Here is a 23,957-nt window from a genome sequence, read left to right as displayed (position 1 = left end):
GTAACTGAGTTAACCTCAGGACCATGCATGTTATTCCATAGGAAAACCATGGATGACATGAAAAATAAAAGCTTAGAGATTCAGTTTAAGTAAAGGTAAATAATTTTAAAAAATCAAAAGCTCATGAAGTCATAACTTCTTAATAAAAAGGAGTATATTAAAATTATTTTCCCCATTTTTATGTAGAGACTATACATATTTAAAATACTATTTTCCAAGTAAACATAACAAAAACATTATTCAAATAGCAATTAAGATATCCTGCATTTCAAGATTTTTTTTAGGAAGCTGCTTTCCCACTACACTGTTTTCAAGTATATCAGTCAGGTGAATCGGTCAGTGGTATAAAAAGCTTCTGGTTTTTCTGTTGCACTGTCTTCCCCACACAGTTTCTCCTGGGCATCCAGCTCTCATTCTGCAAACTCCTGTTTCACTGGACTCTTGAATTTAGAAAGGCCACTTTTTTGTAGGCAAAGGGAAGTGCAAGCAGCAAGGGTCCTATGTCCAGCCACTCGCTGGCTCAGTCAGAATCATCACCACAACCATCGCTGGCTTCGAGATCGCTGCTCTTCTGCAAAGCAAAACACAAAACGGTTTGTCAGGGTTGCATTTACATCCACAGACTGACCTACATCAAAGGTACTGATTTTAAACCTCTCCACAGGTATAAGAAAAGAATCCTGGATCCCAACTTCATGGTTAGACCCATCTATTGTAGTAAATACCTGTGGTGGTAAAGATGCTTCTTGTAACAAAAATGTAATTTGGATTACAGTTACCAGCAGAGGAAATTTCTTCTCACATTTACAACTCTGTAATTACAACCTGCAATATGTGGGACACTTAAAAGTGGGATAGTAACATGAAATGCTGGTATTTAAAATAAATGCAGGTGGGACAAGTTTAGTGCTTTTTTATGCAAGTCCCTCAAAAGCTAAGCTTGTTACATTGGCTAAAGCCAGATTCCAGAATTTTTCATCTGCAGAGAATTTATGTCCATCCTGTACTGCAGATAAGCCAGGTTTAAAAGTGAAGTCAGTTGCACAAAGCAGTAGGAAGGAAAAACTACAAATGTTAAAAACTTACAAGGAGACTGAAATCAGAGTTCTCTGGGAGCCACTCCTTCAGGAGTAAGGCAATATGGTGCAATTAATTTGGGGGGCTTATGTATTTTTAAAGCAAGTGTTTTAACTGATATGACTGATATCAAAGTACTTTTATAAAGAGAAGCTAGCAGAGTATATATTTATAGACTGTATGTCTGTAGATACCCTTTTTTCCCTCTCACCACCTCTTGCTGAAAACACCAAATCCCACAAATTTAACACTGGCAATTTAATATCCTACTACAAAACAAATCCTAAGACACTCACACAGTTGACTTCCTACCAGCAAGCACAGCTCACTGAAGTGCAAACAGCCTGCAAAATGTCAGCAGAGTCTGTCATATCATGCCTTATTTATCCTTCCCAGACAGCCTGTGCTAACTGTGAAGCCAAATTCAAACTTGGTCGGGTCCATCTGCAGGGAGCAGATCCTGCCTCCTTCCAGGAATGCATCAGGGATTGGGAACCTGGCAGCACCAGGTCCTGCCAACAGCACCAGGTAAAGGACTCTGAGCCACACTTTTTTTTTTTGGGTTCCATTTAACCAAACTAACATAGCTTTTGCTGTGACCTCCTGTCACAAACACCCCTCTCACATATCCAGAATTCAGAACAAAATTTCCACAAGTATAAAAATAACCCTGAGAAACTTATGGTATCTTGTATGTGCTATTCAACAAAGCTGTAAGTCTTATATTATTAAATTAAACACTTTCTTGAACTCAAGCAAAAAATGGTAGAGACATAATTAAACCAAACATTCTCCATTTGCTACACGAAATAAAGCTAATTTTAAGGACTCTGTTAAATGAAAAAAGGTCATTATTTCCTTCTGAGTTGCAGTACACGGAAGTTTTAGCCCTGCCCATCATTCATCCTACAAGGACTTGTCAGCCTTTAACTGAAATTTCCTTTTTGGCAAAAATGTATTGTACACCTTTGTTGTATTGCACCTTACAGCTCACAGGAGTTCCTGTTGACACAAATCCAATTCCACAATATCCCAGTTACTCAGAAGTTGTTCTGATAGCCTATTCTGAGCTCATGGCAGATTGATTTAAAAGAGCTGGTCCTAAATTTCCCTGACTCCAAAACTTATCTGGTAATAAAATGAGAATTAGCCCAAAATCAGAGAATAAAAAAGCCAGCAGGTATTTAAATCAAAATTGCCAGCCTGAAACCTAGACTCCCAAACACTTTCACAACAGCAAAGGCTGGCAATGTGTCCACAATTTTTGCTGCCAGTTTATGATAATGCAAACTGCTTGTGCTTAAAGCTTTCCTTCTTCCTCAACTACTCCCTGTAAAACCCTACAAAAACAATGCTTTGTACAGTTCATTCCACTATCATCAAGTGCACAAAGACAGAAAAGATTATACACATTTTGTACTCCAGATGACTGTCATTTCCACAGCATTTCATGGAAAACAAAAATGTTACAAAGGAAAGAGACGTTTCAACTTGACAGCTTCTATTTGTAAAATAATGGCTTCAGTCATTACCTTTGAATTTTTGTTGCTAGTTTGCATCTCAACAGCAGATGAGTTGAAGTCATGAATGGGGAGGGTGTTGAGCCAGTTTGCCATGGATTTCTCCTCCCTTTCTGTGTTGATAATGGTGGGATAGATGTACTGCTCTTTGAAAACAGCAATCTTCTCCTCCTCCTCTGTCCACTCCAGTGGCTCATGCAGCCCATCATTCCCAAAACGCCTGTTGTATTTTTCAAAGTGTACTTTCTCCAAAACCAGCCCAAGTCCTGGGGCTTTGGGGACATCAACCTTCTCCTCTCCCCAGCTGCGCTCCATGATGGACTCAGCAGCATAACCTTTCACAATTGCTATCACCAGCCCAATCATCTTCCTGATCTGGTGCATCATGAAACTCTGACCTTTCACTTTGATCACCGCAAATTCCATGTTTTCCCTGACAAAGGGCTCTCCACAGTACATCTCCATGATGTACCGCTTGGCACTGGGGTCCCTGGGGCCCTTCTGGGATGTGAAGTTGTGGAAGTTGTGTGTCCCTTTGTAGCAGGCCAGCAGTTTATTGACCCTTTCAAGGGTCTCTCTGTCCAGCCTATAAAGCTCTTCCTGCACCTCATGGTCCTTATGGGCAAAGGCAAACGTTGGCAGCATGTAGGAGTAGGTTCTGGCATCACATTTGTTCTTGGAGTTGAATCCCCCGGTGACTCTCTTCAGGCCTGGATTTAAAACTGGCATTAGGTTTGTGATCAGGAGGTTACAGACTGATTGTGATCTCACTACTACCAATAAGAATATTTTCTAACAAAATATGAACAAAAAATAGATGTGTTCTAAAATAACTCCATTTTCAAGCTAATAGAAGCATGTTAAAAACTAAACCCCTCATAAGTAAAATTATAACGGTAAGGGAGAGACTTTCTGCAGGAGAAAGTTTTCCTTGAAAACATTTTCTCTGCCCATTTCAGTGTTCTTACCCAGAATTCTGATGTGAGAAGGAAGATGATTATTGATCTTTTCTAATATGTCATCTATTAGCCTGACCTTCAGTGATACAATCTGTCCAGCTGCAGACACACCCTGTAAAAACCATAAAACTAGGTCACACAATGAAAATAATAATAAATAGGTCACATAATAAAAATAGGCCACATAATCATCTACTTTGGAAGCTCTAGGATACCACTTGCAGAATGGAAGTAGCTGAATAACAAGTTTGCTTGTACTTTAATTTAATGTGGACAAAAGGAGAAGCTTCAAGCAATATTCACTGTGAACAGCACTTGCTGCTGGATCTCTCTCTGGACAATGCTTTACCAGTCCATCCCAGCAGCAGAGGTGTGCAAACCCCAGAGTTCAGGAGAGCACAGCCCTGCCCAACCCACCTTATCAGTTCGAGCACACCGCTGGAAAGACATCTTCTTCATATCCTCCCCGTGGTTTTCTGGGATGCATCCTGACTGAACAAGGGCAGAGACTAGGTCATCTTCAATTGTCTTGAACTGTGAAGATCCCACGTTTCTCTAGGAGGGAATAGGTAGCAAAAATAAGAAACAAATCACAATAACTGGATAAATGAATATGGAATTGTCATTAATCAAACATTGTCATTAAATTCTTTTAAAGTCTTCCCTTCGCAGCCTTAAGAGCCATTTTCTAACAAACTTAACTGTATTTTACCAGAGAGTGTTAATAAAACATCATTCTGATTTTGCTGTTACTGCAGCAGCAAGTAAGGGCCCATTTCTAATTCCACTGTGCAGCACTTCTGGAGGTTTTTGATGATTCCTTCAACTGAATGAAACAGCACCAATACTGTCCCAGTGCCTGCAACCTAACAGCTGCAGCTCCAAACCCAGCCTCTGAAAATTTTTCTTCTAGAAATTAGATTGGGTTCTTTTGCTCAGTTCACCTGATGTGCCTGTAAGCATGATGTTTACTGCTGGTAAAAAAACCTCCTCTGTGATATAAGCATGAAAGGCTCCCCTCCCTGCCCTGGAGCTTTTGAAGTATTCCGTGTATGGAGTTTGCAGTACGTGGAGAGGAACAGCAGATGGAGCAGGATCACCCTCTCGCTGCCAGCTCTGTGCCACAGACCACCCTGCACAGGCAGGTCTGGTGCTGTGACAAAGCACTGTCCTTTGAATCATCATAGATACACCACTGACTTCCTAAAATTAAGCTACTACCAAGAGATTTGAACCCATTCACACACTGTTCCTGCCCCGGATTTTCACACTGCAAATGCTCAACTGTTTCCGTACCCAGGCATTCTGACCAAACCTAACAGACCCCAAAACGAAAAATAAGCTGGAGACGCTGCTTTGCCAAACCACAAACCTGCATGCCATGGTAGCCTTTCCCTGAATATGCCATCAACAGCACAACCTTCCTCTTGGGTGACTTCTTATTCTGATCCTCTGCATCTTCCTCATCCGCATCGCTCTTCAACCTTTTGTTCTGATGCCCGTTTTCCTCTAGCCTTTGAACCACCTCGCTGCTGCTGTTGAGTCTCTTTGTCTGGCTGGCAACCGCTGCTATCAAATCCTCAGCCATTGTAAGAACCTGCAGGGGAAACAACCGCAGATGGGACGAGCGTGAATGGCACCAAACTCAGGCAGCAAGCGACAGCGCATGAACAAGCCGGAGGCAGGAAGGGCGAGCACCCCTGTTCCCCGCTAGGCCATATCAGCATTCCCGGGAGGAGGCAGGCAGGGCCTGCACACCCGGCGGGCCGGCTGGGAAGGCCGGCAGGCCGAGCGGCGATGGGCCCAGCCGGCCTGACCCGTCCCCAGAGCGGGGCGGAGCAGGGCCCGGCGGTACCCACGCTGCGCTGCCGCCAGCACGGCCCGGCGCACGCCGCGTTCCCCGCGGCGGAGAAGCCGCAGCTCACGACTCGGAGCCCCCACCGCAGCATCGTCCCCGGAGGCACCGGGCGGGAGAGGCCGCGCCCGCCGCCCTCAGCCCCGCGCCCGCCGCCGCCGCCACTTACGCGGGCGCTGCGCAGCGAGGGCGGCGCGGGACGCGCACGGTACGGCGGCCGCGCGGGGACACGGCGGGGAGGGCGGAGCGGCGGCGCCGTGAGGGCAGCGGGGCGCGTCCCCACAGCAAACCCAGCCCTCCCCGGAGCACCCTCGGGGTGGAAAATGGGATGGAGTGTGGAGTCAGCTTTGCTCCGGGGTTCCCAGCCCGGGAGTGTTGCTCTGCTCAGCCCCACCTTCCGCGCACGGGCTCGCTGGTGCCAACACAGCCCAAAATTGTCATACTTTTAAATCTTGGAAAAGCAGGGGGAAGGTAAGCTGAGGTTCTGGCGGTACGCGGTGGCTGTGTAAGTAAAGCAGCCCGTTTTTCCTCATCCGTGGGGAGCAGGCGCTGCGGTCCCACTGGGGCGAGGACAAGGTGAGGGCGAGGCTCACAAGGCACAGCTCTGTCTGCAGTAAAAGCTCACGGTTCCCTTCCCAGAGGGATGTCACATCGGTCCCCTTCTCCACGCACCTTCTCTTAGTGCCAGTGCCAAGCATGGACACCTCTGGCTCCACTTACCCTCAGGTTTTCCACCAGCCAGCTTGCTCAAGCAATCCTTGTCCTCATGCTTTGTGCCGCAAGTTTCATCTGCAGTGATGCACTGCATGAGCAAGCTGAGCTCAACAGGAGCCCTTACCAGGACCTCCCAAAAAAGCCAAGTGCACCTGGGATATTTTTTGCTCCTGTGCTTTGTAGGATGGAGCTACCCAGTGGAGATGTGGGTTCCATGTAGGAGAGCTCCATTTATCCATTCAGATGGAACATGGAAATGCTGACACTTCCAGGCAGGCCAGATTATCATGGGCCTGTTATTTCAGCTAATAAGGGGAAGAAATGCAGCACATCATTTTTCAAACTGACACTTCTGAGTTATTTCAGGAGTGGGATGGAGCAAAGGGAAGATTTATCATAGGGTCCCAGCTGCACTTTGCTTAGAGAAGTGATAAAAAAGGGCCTGTCATAGTGCAGTGCTGCTGCCAAGGGAAACAGGAATACAAATTTCTCTATCACTGCAACCAGGGTGTCTGAATCTTTTTTTGCCTCATTTCCTTAGGAAGTGGAGCTTATGCAATTGGCCTGTCTGTCCACCACATCCCTTCCTCCTCCTTCCCTGCCCTGATTTGAGTTTGGCTCACTTCAGTAAATGTGAGAGGGAAGGTGGCACCAATATGGTCACCAATATGGTCAATATGGAAAACAGGATGGGATAGGAGAAAGACTTGTATGGATATCCCATGAGGGAAAAAGCTTTGGTGTCCCAGCTCCTCACCCCTTCTAAGAGCAGCCAAGAAGCTTCAAAACAGGCAGCACAAGCTTTGCTCTTAACTTGCCACAGCATGCACTAGCTCTTCCTTTTTTTAACTTACCTATTTAATCTTGAAACACCTATGTATAATTTATCTGTTCTATCTTGCCACCAAAAGCAAGGAGAATTCGAAGTGACTCGCCAGAGCTGCTGTGGTGCGTTCTGGGGGAGTCAGACCCTCAGGAGATCCCGAATTCGCTGGGCACTGAAATCAGCATCATCAGAACTCTCCAGGTACCAGCCATGGGGGTCTCACAGACAGCCGAGCCTTGCAGAGCAGGCAGCAGAGTGGCTGCAGAACGGTGGGTTGCCACGTGCTTTTTGTGGCACTTCATTTCATTTCATTTAATTTCATTTCATTTCATTCTCGTGCCGGTGCCGCTCCTCACCCCGGACTGCACGGCCGCCTGCAGATGGGGCTCTGGAATCGCGCACCGCCACCTCCCTGCCGTGTCCCTCAGCACCCACAGCCCCACACTGGGCACTGCCAGGCACCTCCGGCTTTCCTGCCACTCCTCCCAGCCCGGGGACACTGCGGGCTGTCCCCTCCGGCTGGCAGAGCCCCGCTCATGGCCCCACTGCAGCTGGCTGTCCCCTCCCTGAGCAGCCTGTTCCTGCTCTGCTGTGGCAATGTCACCCAAGCAACTTTCTCATCTTCCTCCCCAAGGCCTGCTTGGAAAAAGGAGGTATTTATTTCAAGTGGATTTGCTTTCAATTCACAGAGAAATAAAATTTCTTTTAAATCAATAAGAAAGGCTCCAAGGAAACATTGTGTTGTGAAAGACGCTTCCTTCCAGTTGTTTTCTGTAAAAGGGAAGGAAAAAACTGCTAAACTGATGTTTAGTGGGTTTAAGGGCTTTGTTGCACAGCACTAGAAATTCAGGAGATAGCACGTTGTAGTTACAAGCCATTTACATCCATGCTGGGAATTGGTGACATGCTGAATTCAAGGGACAAAGAGCACTTTATTCTGCTCCCCCCAGCAGTTGTGTATTGGGCATTAGCTGGAAACATGAAGAAAAATTGTGCACGTTTGGGAACTCGGTTACACTGTGTCCATGGTAAGGGGAAACCTGTGTTTGACATATGCTTCAGCTCCTTAGAAATACACTATTTAACATGTTTTCTAAAGCATTCAAATCCCTTGCCAGGTTTCATCTCCCAGGAGGGGGGGGTGGTTCTGACTCTATTGTCCCTAAAAAGGCTGGTTTTAGAAAGAAACGTCCCAGGGAAGTTTGCATCCCTGCACTACGTGCCATTCCTCACCCAGGGAATGGCACCCATGCTTAGTGCTACATTTATGGAAATAAATCTAAATAAATCCAACTGCTAGCATTTCTCTGGAGAGCATTAGCTCCTGCCCTGCAGAGCTATGCCAGGGTTTTGTCTCCCTGGAGTGTGAGGTGACCAGGCACAGTGGGCCAACATCAAATTAAACACATAGAGTTCAAACATGCTGTGAAGGAGTTAACTCCTCGTGAAATAAAGCTTTAAAAGAGCTGGAAGCAGAATAATTGATCTTTGTATGGCCTTGGTTCAACACACACCCACCCTTTTCTGCTTCCTTGATGTCACTGTCACCTCTGATCTTTCAGAGTTGAATGAGTGTGTTTTTGCTGACGTACTTACCAACAACTAAATATAAAATGCAGGAACAAAGCCACATGCCCTGGAAGAATTGCTCGGGTTTGTTTTCTCCTAAAATCAACACCAGCATGACGTCACAGTCAGCATCTAGAAAGTTGTGCAATTTCCACTGGTGCTTTTGAACTGTCCAGGTCCCATGGTTCAGTGCTTTTAGAAGAGACTGTGTATTTCTGTTGTTGAAGTTTTCCCAGCTAGCACTTTCCCCCTCTGCTCTGCTGCGTGTGAAAGAGTCCCATGGATTCAGCAGAGAGTTCTCCATCTACACTGGCATGTGACACACAGTGGTCCATCTTTCATTTGGCTACAGTGCTTTCACCTGAACCTTTGAAATTCTTAATGGGCAGCTTCAAAAGAAACCCCCCTCCCTTAGCATCAGCAACTTTTACATGTATATATTCTGTACTATTATCCCATGCTGCAAGGATCAAAAATACACAAGGGTTTTCTACAAAATGAAAAAAATGCTAAAAAAGAAAAAAAAGAAAAAAAACCCCAAACCCTCAAAAAACAAAACCCCAATTGTGCTGAGCTGTCAAACTTTAAGGAACAGTAGCATTTGTAATTATTCAGCTCTGACCAGCTTTCCAAAGTCTGCTGTGGGGTCTTGCCCAGGTTGTGCCACATTTTCAGCACCAGAAGTGCAGTTTCTGAGTTGTCCCCAGCACTGATGGTGCTGCAGCTGTGCAGGGAGAAAGAATCCACCGTCCCTGCATGTGAGTCAGCATCAACAAGAGCCCAGCATTTCTAGGCAGGACCGTTCTCACAGAGCAATTCCCTGGGGTGGGAAAGGCAGGGACAGGAAACAGAAGTTATAAACAGGGCAGAGCAAGAAACTAAAACAAAAAAACCCAATTCCAGCTTATGGTAAATGATAATTTTGTAATAAGATTTTTCTTACAAGAAAACAACACTGTGCAGTAACTGTAGGGTGATGCTGCATCACACAGGGCCTGGTGGGCAGGACTTTCCCCAGTGATGCTCACAGGCAACAATAACACACAGAGCTCAGCAAGTGGAGTTTTGGGAAATGTTTGGTGGAATTAAGGTATTTGGCTTCTGAAAGTTTACAGCTGTGTTGCTGAAATTTCTGCAAGAATGGAAGGACCTGACTAATTAATGCAGCACCCCCGCCTCCACCCCAGATGCAGGGCTCAGCTTTTCCTCCTGCAGTATTCTAATCCAGACAGAACAGGGACCTGTCCTGCTCCTGAAGTCAGGACCAACACTTTCAGCATCCTCATCGTCCCTTTTGCCACGTTCAGTGACTTTTTTGCAAAGCTACATGGGCAAGAGAATTCTAAGCCCTGTGCCTCCTCTGTTCAAAAAACAAAATTGCAATGCAAACACAGCAGGAAAATTCTTAATCTTAATTAAAAATACCCAAATGTTGTTTCACATTTCAAGTCCTTTTTTTGTTCAGCAACAAGTTTGCTGATTCTGACAGTGTAATCCTACAAATACTGAAATAGGGATGGAATTTAAATTGGAATTTAATCCAGCTGGCTGGGGAGGGGTCTGCTATCAACTTGTGACAGTTCCCAACCACTGCAGGAGAGGACAGGTAATATGGACAGAGAAACCAGGAACCACAGCTCCCACCCAGCAACTGGCTTCAACTTTCCCAAATTCACAGGCTTCATGTGGATTCAGGCAAGGTGACTTTTCATGCCCCATGAACTGGGATCATAAAGGACTCAAAACAGGCCACTAACAATTTCAAATTGATTTTATTGTCTTAAATCGGTGTTGTACAATTTAAAGCCAAAAAAAAAAAAGTCACACAAAACACAAATAAAAAATGTTGACAAAGTATCAAGCATTACCTTATAAAGAACATCATCATACTCTCTCACAAACCTGAAGGTACTTGTAATTAGACTGAGGTTTCTTGAAATCTATTAGAGACGCCAGACACAAATGCTGCAACAGCAACAAAGCCATGACAATAGCAGGTGGACTACACTAGCAACTTCAGCAATGGCTGGGGGTTGGTTTTTGGGGTGTTTTCTTTTTTTTTTTTCCTTTTTTTTGCATACCTTATTGTCTACAAAGCAATAAATATTTTTTTCACCAAAAAAAGTTGGTTTCACGCTACATGCAATTAGATAAAAAAGAAAGTCACCAAAGTGATGGCAAAATAAATCACCTGTCAGATTTTTCTTTTTTTTTCTGTTTTTTTTTTTCCTCCCCTACTTTTGGAGTTATTTTGTCTGTGTTTTTTGTTGTTTTTTTAATTTTTTCCTTTTTTTTTTTAATTCAAGCACAGTGGCTAAGTTTCAAGTATTGAGAGAAAAAAAAAACATATATATACACGTTTGTGTTTGTGTGTGTATCTCTACCCATGCACACACATACACACACACAGCCTTGCATGTATATACACAAACACATACATATATACCGGTTGTAGGTCTGTAAACCACAATTTTAATTTTTATTTTTGGAGCAATATATACTTGTATACATTGAATGTGGACGATTTTGATACATTCAAGTAATGAAGCACAGCTGGAAGGTTAGTGCTGAGCTTGCCACACACGCGGCTCACTGGGGCGCGGCAGAGACGTGGATCCAAGGCTGGGCCTCTCCTGGCCAGGAGCCCCTGGGGGCTGTGCTGGAGGCTCTGGGGTGCAGGGCTTGGTACTGCAGAGTCAGTCCTGGCTTGGTGCTTGTGTGCTGCAGCACAGCCCTTTGCACAGCTGGCCAAAGCCTTTCAGAAGCAGTCTGGGTCTCCTTGGCATTTCTGTCCACAACAGGCTGGGGGAGATTGGTTATTTCTGTCTTCTTTTTATTTTTCCCTTTTTTTCCCAGGCACAAGCACAAATGGCCACAGAAGCAGCAGATTGTGAGCCAAATACTGAAGCATTTGTGAAAGCTACACTTAAGCTTCCCTGGTTGGGGCAATTGGAAATATTTTTAAATTTCTTTATTGGCACTTCTGCTCTGTGAACAGAAACACCCATGTTGGCCAAATGCAGTGCCAGCTCCAAAGCCCATGAAGTTGCTCCTGAAACCCTTGTAAAGTATCACACTGAACGTGCCAATCTTGAGAGGAAAAAAAAAGCAATGAGGACTTAACCACCACGCGCAAAATATTTTTAGATCCCCAAAAACTAAGCCTGAGGTTTCAAGTTGCTTTCAAAGATGCTTTTCTGCCCAGCGCTCCCACAATACTGCCACGACTCTGGAACGTCACACTCATGCTCTCACAGACAGATGGAAGGCAGGCAGCCTCTCACACACACTCACAGCACCCAAAGCCTCAGCCACAACGCCAGCCACTCGCACCCGCAGTCGCATTTGGCTACAGAGTCTCCTTGAAAGAAATGCTGAACATGGAACTGAACGCTACGGGATTTCTTTATATATATAAAAAAAACCCAACAAACAAACCAACAAACAAAAACAAAGCAGCAAATAACACTTCTTTAAAAATGCGTTTCCAAGTGTGTGGGATCCTAACGCCTGTTCTTCAGCTCTTAAAAAGCATGGAGCTTTGTAATGACTGTCCTTAAAAGAACATTTAAATAAAAAACAAACCTTGGTACTGCCAGACTGTAAGTCAGCTTTGCCTGGTGTGGAGGAGGAACAGCACAGACTCTGCAGTGCTCTTTGCCTCACACTCACGAGATACAGTACAGTTAAATACGTACAGTTACACACAAACCATATCAATATCAATATATATTCACTCTTAGGAATACATATTAATATACGCACACACGTAGTGCAATAAAACAACCAGGAAGCAAGGAAAGGAATAAAAAGAACAGCATTCCTAACAGTCGTGATGTTCCTGGGTTGTTGTGTGATGCTAAGTCAACTTCTCCAAGTTCCCATAGTGTGTAAAGTGCTCCTTTGATTCACAAAGCTAGTGTTTTCAGTTTGGGGGGCTCCAGGGAAGGGGTCACTGAGCCAACAGCTGAAAGCAGGACAGAGCCAGTGCTTCCTCCAGGGAGGTACGTGCTGCCAGGCCGAGCTCAACAGCCACGAGTCTCACACTGATCCTCTGAGCCGGGGACCGAGCGAGGAACGGATTAATTTTGGCTTCTTACCAACACAGGAGTGTGATGCTTTCTGCTGCCCTCCTGCTTCCTGTACAGCCCCTTTCCCTGTGTTGTTTGCCCATCCAGGCAGGCAGGGAGCCCACGCAGCAGCCATGAGATTTCCAAGCTTCCCCAGCAGCCACACGTCCTCTGCCTCACGCAGCAAGTCTGTAGAGGTGGGAGCTACTTCACAACACCAACACCCTCCTCTCCAAGCACTCCAAGGAGAAAGGACAAAGGAGAGAGTGGAGGGGAGCCTCCAGTTGCCAGGGAGCTTGAAGATGCCTGGCTCTCAGCTGGGAAGGGGGAAATACACAGACTGGCCTTTATGTCTGAATGACACACTCGGACATCAACTGAAGCCAGCAGTTTCAGCACATCCATTGCCTGCAATGGACACAGCACTGGAATACCCTGTTCTTAAGCAAGAGGGATAGGCAGCAGTCTTATCCTTCAAAGTGCTGGGAAGAAGCAGACTTCTATCCTTCACCCCCTCTGACAACGAGGGAGACCTTTCCACATCAGCTATGTCTTCACCCAGGCCCTTGGGCAGGGAAGTATTTGTGCTTGCTGCAGTCACACGTCCCCACAAAGGAATCTGAGTCTGTGGAACAACTTCCCAAAACGTCCAAAAACAGAACAGTGAGCAGTCCATCCTCCAGGTGTCCTACTGCCAGAATGGTTTCCCAGCACAGCACAGGCTGTTGGGAACAAAGCAATCAGCTGGGGTGAGGTGTGTGAAGGACGACACCACCACTGAAATCAGGCACAGAACCCCGACAGCAGAGCTGACAGCCTGCGCTCGATGCACAGCTTACCTGGGGAAAAAACACAGCACAAGCAATCAGCTTCTCATTTTCCTGCTAATGTAAAGACCACCACTGGAGACTGAACCAAAAAGGGAAAACAGACAAATCTAAGCAGAACTTTGAGAACCATTACCAGGTACCAATGAGGCCAGACCTGACCAGAAACATTTTGCTGGGAAGGGACAGGTCAGAGGGTTGAACAGTCAGAGATGTGACAGTGAAAGCTGGGAGGCAGCAGTTCTGACAGAGGTATCAAGTTTTTACAAAGGATCACCATCCTCCAGAAAGAATTTATTTACTTCCAGCTATTGGAGCAGCTTTTGCCAGCAGGCAAAATAGCTCAGGGTCTCCAGAGTCATTTGCAATGGCTTACACTGGGAGAGTCCATCCAGCATTGTCAGTGCCAGGCTCTCATCACCTGAGCCCAAGAATCTTTCAAAAGCTAAATGTTTGGTGGAATTCATGCCTCTCATGGGAACACTTGCTGTATTTCCAGGTTCATCATTTTACTTTTCAGAAATATGTAATCATAGACCTGAGATCTAAAATGAAACACACACCCACTACTGCCTATCAGAGAACAGCTCTATCAGGAAGCTGGAACTTGCAATATCAGGATAATAACTGGGAAAAGAAATCCATTGCATGCATTATCTGTATCTCTGGATCACAAGACGGGATCTAGGTTTGGTAAGAAACAGTACAACAGCAACTACTGAGTATTCCCTATCCACTTAACCCTCCAGTACCACACTGCCCATTTCCCTTTGTTTTCCTTCAGTGAGCCTCCTGTGAGCTGTGAAAGTTGGTGATAATTAACTGATTGCCTGGGAGCCAGAGATCTTTCCTCTCATTTCCTATCCAAGGGCTCTGCCTCCATGGACAAGATGTGCTGGAAGGAGCCCTTGCTGTGCTGAGCAGCCACCTCTGCCCTGCAGCCACTGCAGGTTCACGTTCCCAAGTGCTCTGTGCCAAGGGATGGTTCTGGCTGGAAACCAACCCCAGGCCCCTGCTGCTGCCAAACCACTTCCTTCAGCGAGTTCTTTCACACATCAAAAGTTCCAACAAAGTGCTGGCTACTGCTCTGCATGGGAAGCTCTCAAAATGTGGCTCAGAACAGGGACCTGCATTTCTAACAGTTTTTCTGTTGGAAAAGCAGAAGGCCAGGCTGCAAGGAGCTGTAACAAGCCAAGAGATCTCTGCTCTGTCCACTAAGATGGAGCCAAAGGAAAAAAAAAGTGGTGCTAGGAACTGAAATTTCTGATCCAGGAAGCTAAAAAGCCCACATGTTCTAGTTGGGGAAAACCCAAAAAGTCACCTAATACTCACATTTACTGATGTTTTCTATGTCCCCCTGTTCAGTGATGATGTTCAGGAGCCCCTCCATTAGCAGCAGAGCCTTGTGGTACCTCTGTGCACAGTCCTCTCTGTGGTGGAACATCTCATCCAGGGCTGCAGACTGCACCTGAGGGCAACAACCCAGTGCCAAGAGCTTACTCCCAGAGCAGACTCAGCGTTCCCAGCACAGTCCCTCAGCTGTGTGGACACCCCCCTCACCCAGCCTCCAGAGGGGAGCACCACGAGGGGAATCACCTGCTATAGCCATGAGCAGGAACCATGAATGCCCAGCAGTGCTCTGTGCTACCCCCAGGCCCAGGCACTGTGAGGTTTTTACCATTTGCACAGCGTAGCTGAAGATGAGCTTCTCTGCAGTGATGCTGTTGATCCGATCCATGAGCTTCTGTTTGTCCAAGAAGAACCTCTGCAGTCTCATGTTGAGGCAGTGGCAGGAGGATACACTGGATTTGTAAAGCTCATTTAGCTTCTTCACAACTACAGCAAAAGAAAGAAATGCTTTAGGCACTACTCACAGCTCCCCATCCCCACGTGCAGGACCCCAAAGGATTAACCTGGAGACAACGGGGCTCTGTTAAAGCCAAGAGGGTGGCAGGAAAGCCCTGCAGCAAGAGGGTCTTTTCCTTTTTTCTGTCACCTCCACCAGTTAAAAGCCTGCACATGGCAACTCCTACACACGTCTGGTTCACCTGAGGCCGGGTCTATTTTTGTTTCCCTCAGCAGTCACAAGGCAGGAGCAGTTTGCTCCGTACAGGATGTCTCACACACCAGCAGCAGATACAGAGCTTCTGCTACTCGATGGGTGATGATGTGCTGTGAAGGGGTGTATGGCTCACACGGGAGCTCTTGGGAGTGTGGATCAGCAGCACTGACTAAGCAAGGGAATCTCTCAGAAAAGACATGGGTGCCTGTGAAAGGTCACCTCCTCCCCTGAACCACGGCAGCTCGAGCAGGAGGGATACAGAATAGGGAATCAGGAATCAAATATGACTCTGAGTGATTAAATAACAATCCACAACTGCAAGGGATGCCACAGCTGAGTCTCCCTAGCTACACGGCATGATCTACACAGAATACTGAACACAAACACTTACCCACATCTGATGAGAACTAACTCCTACACACACATTTGAAAATCCCCACACTTCATGAAACAAGACAAGCCAGCCTTGCCCAATTCCCATACACTGAAGGACAAATGACACTACAAATCTAGAAGCTGCAATCTGCTCTGAAAAGAAGTGATTTATTTGGGTTATGACAACTTTCCTGTTAGCCTGAACTTGTGGAAGATGTGTAGCTAAATCTGTATTTTGCTCCACACTGCCTGCTACAATATACATGTGTTCATTGTATTTAACTTCCATTTTTTTACACCCCACCCCAAGGCAGCACAAAAGATAAAGCTCTTGGGGTAGGTGGCTGGTGGGTCAAGTATTTCAAGTGCTTCAAAAAGCTCCCTCAGTAATATTATAATAGGAATTTTAAAATTATGTTTTCTAATCACTGACTCACAGCCAGCTCTCACCACAGCCAGTCAGATGCAAATGTAAAGATGTTACACCAGCAAAGAAGTGACTCTGGCATTACCAGTACTTCACTTCCTGTGTTTTTGTTTTACTTGAAAAATCATCACTGCCAGGACAAGTCTCTATTTGCTGAGTAAGCACTTCCTAGGACATGCAGTGTGTAATTAAGCTAGGCTTACACCAAGTACACATTAGCACCCAAGACAGAGCTATACAAGGAATCAGATAAGATACATTCCCCCCTTACAATTAGTGCTGAGTGTCTCACAGGAGCATGACAACAGCTCTGAGCCATAAAGTCAATGTGAAGAGAGGAATGTTCTCAGTGTGAATAAAGATCTGGCTGCACAAGGGGACAACCACAAATGAGCCCCACCACCCTGGTGGGGTTCACACTCACTCCACCCCCTCCCTACCCTCTGTGACACTTTTAATAGCTCCATTCTAGGAGTGCCCTTTCCCCCATGAGTGCAGCTGCCCCTTACCTTGCTTGACAGTGGAGGAGAGGCACAGCTTGCCAGCTTTGATCTGCTCTATGGCCATCTGCAGCCCCGAGGACAGAAGTTCTGCCACTTTCAGGTACAGCACGAGCTGTTCTGCATAGCTGCAAAGAAAGACAGATCAGTGTGACAGCAGCTCCGTGTCCCCAAGGACTGTGGGTACACAAGGATGTGTGGGGTAGGGGCAGATACAGAAGCCCTGGGAGCTGGGCAGCTCTGCCCGTCCTTACCTCCACTCCCGGCTCAGGAGGCTGATCTGGTCGGCCACCACGCTCTCCTGGAGCTGGTACTCCGATGTCACCGAGCTGCTCATGTCACTGGAGCTGCCCTTCAGAGCAGCGATTTCCATCACGTAGTGCACAAAGGCCAGCGTGAAGCGCAGGCTGCGCAGGATGTCCGTGTGCTCTTGCTGTTGAAGGGATGCCAAGGGGGGGTTACAGGCAAAGCTGCTCAGCTCAGCTGTGCCAGCAACCCACCCCAGCTCACAGAAACACCACCTCACCCCCAGACCCCTTACATCTCTGCTTTGGCTAAACTCAGCCTGGAGCCTGCACCGGTTCTTCTTCCACAGCAACAGCAGCAAACAACAGCCCCAGGCCAGAAATTTCTAGACAGCTCCCTGGAGAAGCTGGTGAGATTTACTCTGAAATTACAAGCTCCCTTCCCAAGGAGCATCCCAGCTCTGTGGGATTCTTTTAGAAGCCAGCCAGGAAGGGGGAGAGACCATCTGCACCATAAGCCCAGCTCTTGTTCCCACTACAGCAATGCCAATGTGGATTTCATGAGAGTGAAAACCTCCTACACCACAAAAACCTGCCAAGAAAATGTCTCCCACCCTACATCCCAGCCTTCATCCCCTCCCAGTTTGGTGCAGTGAGCCTTGGGTGAGGTTCTTACAGGAGACAGCAAGGACAACCTTTTATCTGCAACTCCTGCCCAGCTGGGGAAGGAAGTGCTCACACCAAGTGCTGTGGTCATTTCAGAGTAGTTTTTCCTCTGCTATTACAGATCAAAGGGGATTATCCCATTTCTGGGAAGCTGCACTGGTTAAGTCACTGCAACCAGTTCTGGGAAGTTACTATTTGTGGAAAAACTGAATGCCTGTGGGTCTGCAAAGTGAATTGCTGCCTGGGTCAGATGCCAACTTCATTGTTTGTACTCTCTGTTGAAAAAGGTAACCTGGTCTTCAAAGATTCATTGGCTCAGTTCTCTCCAAGGGGGTAAGGATGTTTCCTACATGACTTTACCAGAAAACTCCCATGCTCAAGATCTGAGAGCTTCTTTCTTTCCTTCACTGGCTCAGTACTTGGCTGCTCAGGCAGCTTTGACTATCTGGAACACAAATCTCTCCCTCCCACTGCCTTGCTACCTGGACAGTCCCGTATGGTGAGGAAGTGTTATCTCCATCTTCCTCAATTTTCTTTAAAAGCAAAGGATGAATTTGGAGATTAAGTAATTACCAAGTCATACAAGAAGTTTGTGGCAGAGCAGGAAACTGCTGAGATCTCTCAGGTCTCAGCCTCTTATCTCTAACCCACAGGCAGTCCTTCTTCTGCCTACAGTCAGCTTCTGTTAACTGTGTTGGCATTTATGACCTCATTTGCCATCACAAGTCTTCCATAGCCATCTCTGTATTGTGTTTTTAGAGCACTGCAAAAGAAACTAAATCCCAGCCTCCAGTATGTCTTGTCTGCACCTAAAGAAACTTTCACAAAAGAGAGAAGAACCACCCATCCAAATGCAACAGTGCTGCTCAAGACAAACAAGGGCACCTAAACAGTAGGACTTCAGTGCCCTGAAAGATGAGCAGAAATCAGAAAACCTGCCAGGTTTGCATTCTGACCAACTCCACAGAGCACAAAAGGGTCTTGAAATCTGCTGTAAAGGTTTTGTGACATGCAAAGGGATTACAGTGCTCAGCAGAAACAACGACTGAAGCCAAATGACTCATTACAGCCAGGGAAGCTGAGTGCTATTCCAAGATCAACTGGTACCTCCTTAGGACACTTCTCTTCAGACCAGCATCTGAAGTGGTGGCAGCTGGCAGGGTCCCAAACTTCTGTCACCTCACACAGGTAGGATGCTCAGTTAAATTGACTGCTATTGTGATCACATCATTGCTGGAAGCCTTTGCCCTGTGGCTTTACAGGTAATGAAGCCAACAAATGCAATCCAATGCAGAGTTGGCAGAAAAAATGAGCTCAACAAAATCTGAAGCAGAAGAGCAAACCCACATCCTTAAAACAATGTGTGCATATCTCTCTTGCTGTCTTGGGGTTTTCAGCAGCACCAGCAAGTATCAGACACAAAGAGCCTTCTCCAGTCCCAGACAGACCAAGGAGGTATCACAAGCAGAGCTAAAAGTGTGACTGAATCTGCCTCCCACCTCCACTGCAAATGGGCAGCCTGACCTACATTTCAAATATATCTCAGCTATAACAGCATTTGCTCTGCTTCAGCCTGCAGAGAAGGGGAGCCTGGCAGCCTTTCAGCTCCACAATCTGGTTCAGCTTCTGGTGCAGAACACGGTGTCCCCCCCAGCAGGAACAGAAGTGTCAGGTTTACTTTGTTTTCAGATCCTTTAGCAGAGACCGTATCACTGCTGACTCCCCGAGTGCACCAGGCAGGCACCTGACACACTGAGCTACTCATGTTCTCAGGTCAGCCAGTACTAATGCTGAGCCTTTTAAAAAAGGAGAGACCCAAAGCAGGCAGGTTTGCTTCAGAGGCCATTAATACAGAATGCATTGGATAACTGACCTTCCAACCTGCAATTTCAACTTTGGAAATGGGGAATTTTAACCCCAGGCATGGGCTGTTAGATGGACTAAAGGGCTTGGTGCTAAATATGCCCTGGGTTTTCTGAGCACTTCACTGGCCTTGCTCTCTTGGAACTTGATGTCTTGTTTGCTCCACCTTTGGAAGCAAAGCATGGAGTTGTCTGGATTTGTTTCACTTTTATTCCCCTGTCCTTTGCCCTGGATATACTCACCTCCATGAGTGTCTCTTCAGGCAGCTCTGGTGCCTCAAATGTGACAGCACCTTCCAGGTTGGCAGTGATGGGATCAGCAAAAGTGTACCGGAGACTCGAGGGGCCCTCCAGAGCCTCCCCTGCAGCTCCCACTGCCAAGTGCCTCCCACTGAAGGAGCCTCCAGAACTGAGAGAGCTGGAAGACCCCACTGTGAAAAAAAGCAGACAAAGGAATTAACTGGAGGTATTAATAGCAGGCCGGATAATTCCTCATGCAGGAAAGAGAACTCGGAAGGATTCAGGATCCTGGATCTGACAGGAGCCAGCAAGAGGTACTCTGGAGGAAGATGCAAAGACTCTGGATGCAGAACAAGCACTCCCCACATAAGCTCCTTAGTGACTCAGGCAGACCAGCTTACAAAGCTCAGGCAGACTTAAAGCACCTTCCAGAACAACGACCATTTACAGAGACAATTCAGAAGAAAAGATTTTTCCTTTTTTTGGCTAAACCCTTTCTTTGTCCTGCCAAAACACCTTGGGCAGATCTCTATCATACCCTGTCACAGGCAACTTCCCCACCATGGAGCAGCACAGTTTGAACCCTGGCTCCCTGCCTTTTTGCTATTACTGTCACTGAATGAGCACTCTGATAAGTGATGGTTCTAGAACATCCTGTATGCAAGCCAGGAAAGTTTTCCATTAAATGCCCTGCACTTTTGCTTTCCCCTCTTTATAAATAAGAGGCTGGGCAGAGAATGAGTGACCAGCTGAGTCAAGACCCTAACCCCAGGGTTCTGGACATCCTGTATGGTGTCCATCAGACAATTCCCTCACCATCAGCTTTTCCCCTTCTTCACCACTGAATCCAACCTAGGAGCACAAAGGAGATTTTGTCTCAAATCAAAGAATACAAAGAGTATTCACCACAATACATTTACCACTTCCAGAGGCTTTCCCACCCCTGGCACACTGCCACAAAGGGAAACATTCTGTCTGATGGGAGATGCCAATACCAGCTCCAACACTCTGCTAATTCTACCCAGGTGCTGTTCTCCACTCTCACTGGTCCTTTGGAGGACTTCTTTAACTACAAGTGTAATTTACTGCCCAACCCTGCCTTCAAAAGGTTCAGCAATATAATAATGCACAACTGATCTGCAGAGAGGCACAGCCTCTTTTCTTCCCAAAAGCTCTCTCCACAATGGCAGCAATTCTTCAAAGCCAAGTGGATCATCAAAGACAGGCAGAGTATTTCCAGTTCCTCTCAGAGACAGGAGAGGACCTACAACATCATATTCTGGGTGCCCTGTAATTCCAAGAGGCTGTTTGCAGAAATTGTTAGGATGACTCACAGAAAGGCTCTGCCTTTAGAACTGTCCTTACTCATGGCTTGTCCAAGTACTTGGGAGGAAAAGTTTCAGCTTGCAAAGCTCCCCTTTCCACCATTAACTTTGTGCATAACATGAGGAGCTCCTGCACAGGCCTAATAAACAAAGCTTGCCCTGCAGCACTGCTTTGGTCACCCTGACCTAACCCTGTGTGTGTGCTGCAGGCTCACTTTCAACAGCCTCCTATTCCAGGTCTCCCATCTGACATCCTGATTGTTGGGCAGACCCCTGAGCACCTGAGTATCAACCTGCTAAAATCTGGTGCTTGGGCCTGCTTTCAGATTGCTATTATCCCAGAAAAGCAACACAGGAATTTTGAATCCTCTATCTATCACACTGCAGTAGCAGCTGGAGGCTGTAGCCAGGACAGTAACCCCACTGTGCTACAGCCCCCTTACACAGTTTTTAAGAGTCTTAAAGCTCACTCTCTAAATAAATGTGACAAAGAAGGAATTGTGGTTCCAATCTGCCAGGCAATCAAAGACATGAATGGTTTCAGTTAGGATGGAAATGCAAGTTCTACACAGGAACCAAGCCCACATGTACCCCCATCCCTGTCAAGCAGTTTATTCATGGTCACATCCAAACTTTCCTGCAGTAATTGAGAACAACAGAGTCAAGTACATTCAGATGAGGAACAGCCAAGACAAAACAAACAAACAAACCAAATATGCAAATCAAAATGTGTCCAAATATTTTCTTAAACTGAACATAGACTCCAACTCCCAGACACTCTATCCCAAAAGGGCCAATTACCACAGCCTCAACTGCTGGCTGACAAGGCCAGAGCACTGGTGTCTTACAAGGAGTATCTGTCAAGCAGGAGTGCATTTCCCCATCTCCTACCTAAGCAGCTCAGAATACGAGTAACACCTCTAATAGTTTTGCACACTGAGCCCTCCTGGCCCTTTCCCAACAGTCCCTGTGCACTGGAATTGTTGGGCACAGATAGTCACACTCATCTTTTAGAGCTCATCCAAAACCCACGGGGAGAACAATCAGAACACAACACAACCTTTACATTTGTTGACCTCTCAGCAACAGTGGTTCTGTGAACAGCTGCAGCACTATTCCTGAAGCAGAGAGCAATGAAGTAAAAGTTTGCCTGTCTCTTACAGTACTGGAAAACCACTCTCTGGCACTAATGCCAGTGCAAACACTTAGCAGAAACAACTGGGGTTGGCAGGAGCCAGCTCTAGAAGCTCCAAGGTGCTGAGACCAGCTGAGCTCTACAGATTGCTCTGAGCAGCCTTCTGCCATCACCAGTGTCCTGCAGCAAGGAATGCATCACATCTCTCTGCCCCCAGGCATTCCCACTGGAACAGGCAGGTAGATATCGGCCCTTTACCTGAAAACATCCTGGTCCTCGTGGTCTGTGGGGGGGTTGTTCCACTGGGAGGGGATCCGACAGTAAAAATCACTGGGGATGGGCTGGCAGAGCCCCCAGCCCGGGCACCAGAGTGCAGGGTCCCTCCGTAAGCACCTGAGGGAGCTGGGGAGACAGGTGAAAGGTGCAGACCGGCATTACACGCAGGTTACTCAGAGCACGGGTGCCTCGCCCTCGGCGGGTGTGCTCCTGCAGACTCTCCTGGGACACACTGGGTACAGCACAGGCCACTGAGGCACCCCCAGCACCACGGGCCACAGGACAGAGCCTGGGCAGTGCCAGCCCCTGCTGCAGCTGCTCTCCCTCCTCGCTGCCTGGCCACGACACCCACCCTGCAGAGCCACGCACGCTCGAGCCGCCTGGCACCGAGCCACCACTGCCACAGGTTATCACACTCTGAAGGGGCCGAAAAGAGGAAGCCCTGCCTATAAAAATCACACCACTATCCAGCAGTTACACAGCACACACAGCCCACAGAGCAGGGAAAGCAAACAGCACTGCACTTCTCACACGCGGCACTCGCATCCTGCGCCAAGAGCCACCAGCAAAGCAGCCTCCCATTTGCAGGAGGGGTGTAGGCAATCCCCAGCCCAGAACATCCTGCCAGATCTGCCTGGCTTCCCCACCTACCTGCAATCTCCATTGGCTTCTCATTGTTCAGGCTGTCGCTGCTGCCAGCTTCTGAGATCTGTGCCCCAAAGGCTGCCTTCAGAAGCAGGTCAGTGAGCCTGCCGGTGCTCAGAGATCTAAAAAGAGTACATACAACATGATGCTGGAAGTCAACAGGTGCAAGGTGTCAGCTAACTTCACTTCTTTGTGCTATTCCTGGTCCACAGCCACTTAACATTACACAGTAAACAGTCTGGGCCTGAAACAAACACTCTTTCAACAGAGCATCTCAAGCACCTTCTGGTACGTGTGGAAAGCACAAAACTGTCATGACTAACTGCAGTAATGAAAGTCCTCACTACATTAATACAACACAATTTGTTTTTGTTGAAAGGAATTAAAATTAATATCAAAGGACTCCTCCAGAACACTGGGGAAAGCTGCAGTGTGCAGAGAGGCATGTAAGAAAAACTTAACAGCAGCACCTGAGTGACTTTCTATCCTGCAGTGCTCATGACAGCCAGCACGTGGCTTTCCAACAGATCTCTCTTCTGAAGACCTGTGCCACTGTTTGATGGAGGAGGAACACCCAGAACACCTCCTCTTCCATGACAGGCCCCACAGAGAGCAAGCCAAGCAATTGCTTGTCTGGTAACAAAGTCCTGCATCCCCACTTGATGAAACTCAGCACACTAAACATGGTGTGAAGCTGCAGACAATCTTCCATTTTAAAAGATACAGGCCATAGCCTGTTCCTTTAGAGAAGACTTTTTAAAGTCTGCACCATACCTGTTTGC

At 47.0% G+C, this 23,957-nt stretch overlaps 2 protein-coding genes across 6 annotated transcripts in view; both read right to left on the bottom strand.

Annotated features, from left to right (window-relative positions):
- Positions 1 to 58: 58 nt before the first annotated feature.
- PUS1 (pseudouridine synthase 1) lies at positions 59 to 5,624 on the bottom strand. Of its 3 annotated transcripts, none has more exons than XM_033076139.1 (6): positions 5,581 to 5,624; positions 4,929 to 5,153; positions 3,974 to 4,111; positions 3,566 to 3,668; positions 2,610 to 3,307; positions 59 to 571 (listed from the first exon to the last, which is right to left on the bottom strand). In XM_033076139.1, the coding sequence occupies exons 2-6, from the start codon at positions 5,142 to 5,144 to the stop codon at positions 521 to 523; spliced, it is 1,206 nt and encodes a 401-aa protein (XP_032932030.1). In that variant the 5' UTR covers positions 5,145 to 5,153; positions 5,581 to 5,624; the 3' UTR covers positions 59 to 520. The 3 variants fall into 3 exon arrangements, with proteins under 3 accessions (XP_032932030.1, XP_032932031.1, XP_032932032.1); XM_033076140.1 differs by lacking the exon at positions 5,581 to 5,624 and adding an exon at positions 5,498 to 5,564; XM_033076141.1 differs by lacking the exon at positions 5,581 to 5,624 and adding an exon at positions 5,416 to 5,492.
- A 4,649-nt stretch (positions 5,625 to 10,273) lies between these two features.
- The window catches only part of ULK1 (unc-51 like autophagy activating kinase 1), a 74,820-nt gene continuing 61,136 nt past the window's right edge, over positions 10,274 to 23,957 (bottom strand). For 2 of the 3 annotated variants that reach the window (XM_033075791.2, XM_033075792.2), the window contains exons 22-29: positions 23,182 to 23,297; positions 22,513 to 22,656; positions 19,798 to 19,985; positions 17,036 to 17,214; positions 16,791 to 16,909; positions 15,096 to 15,253; positions 14,750 to 14,885; positions 10,274 to 13,429 (exon numbers count right to left, since the gene is read on the bottom strand). In XM_033075791.2, coding sequence (XP_032931682.1) covers positions 13,374 to 13,429; positions 14,750 to 14,885; positions 15,096 to 15,253; positions 16,791 to 16,909; positions 17,036 to 17,214; positions 19,798 to 19,985; positions 22,513 to 22,656; positions 23,182 to 23,297 — 1,096 coding nt within the window. In that variant the 3' untranslated portion in view covers positions 10,274 to 13,373. The remainder of the gene's footprint in view (positions 13,430 to 14,749; positions 14,886 to 15,095; positions 15,254 to 16,790; positions 16,910 to 17,035; positions 17,215 to 19,797; positions 19,986 to 22,512; positions 22,657 to 23,181; positions 23,298 to 23,957) is intronic. The other variant, XM_033075793.2, reaches the window with a different exon arrangement.

The sequence above is a fragment of the Catharus ustulatus genome, chromosome 18, assembly GCF_009819885.2.
Source record: "Catharus ustulatus isolate bCatUst1 chromosome 18, bCatUst1.pri.v2, whole genome shotgun sequence".
Classification (NCBI taxonomy): domain Eukaryota; kingdom Metazoa; phylum Chordata; class Aves; order Passeriformes; family Turdidae; genus Catharus; species Catharus ustulatus.
Note: the sequence above shows the minus strand (reverse complement) of the source record. Positions and strands in the feature narration are given on the sequence as shown.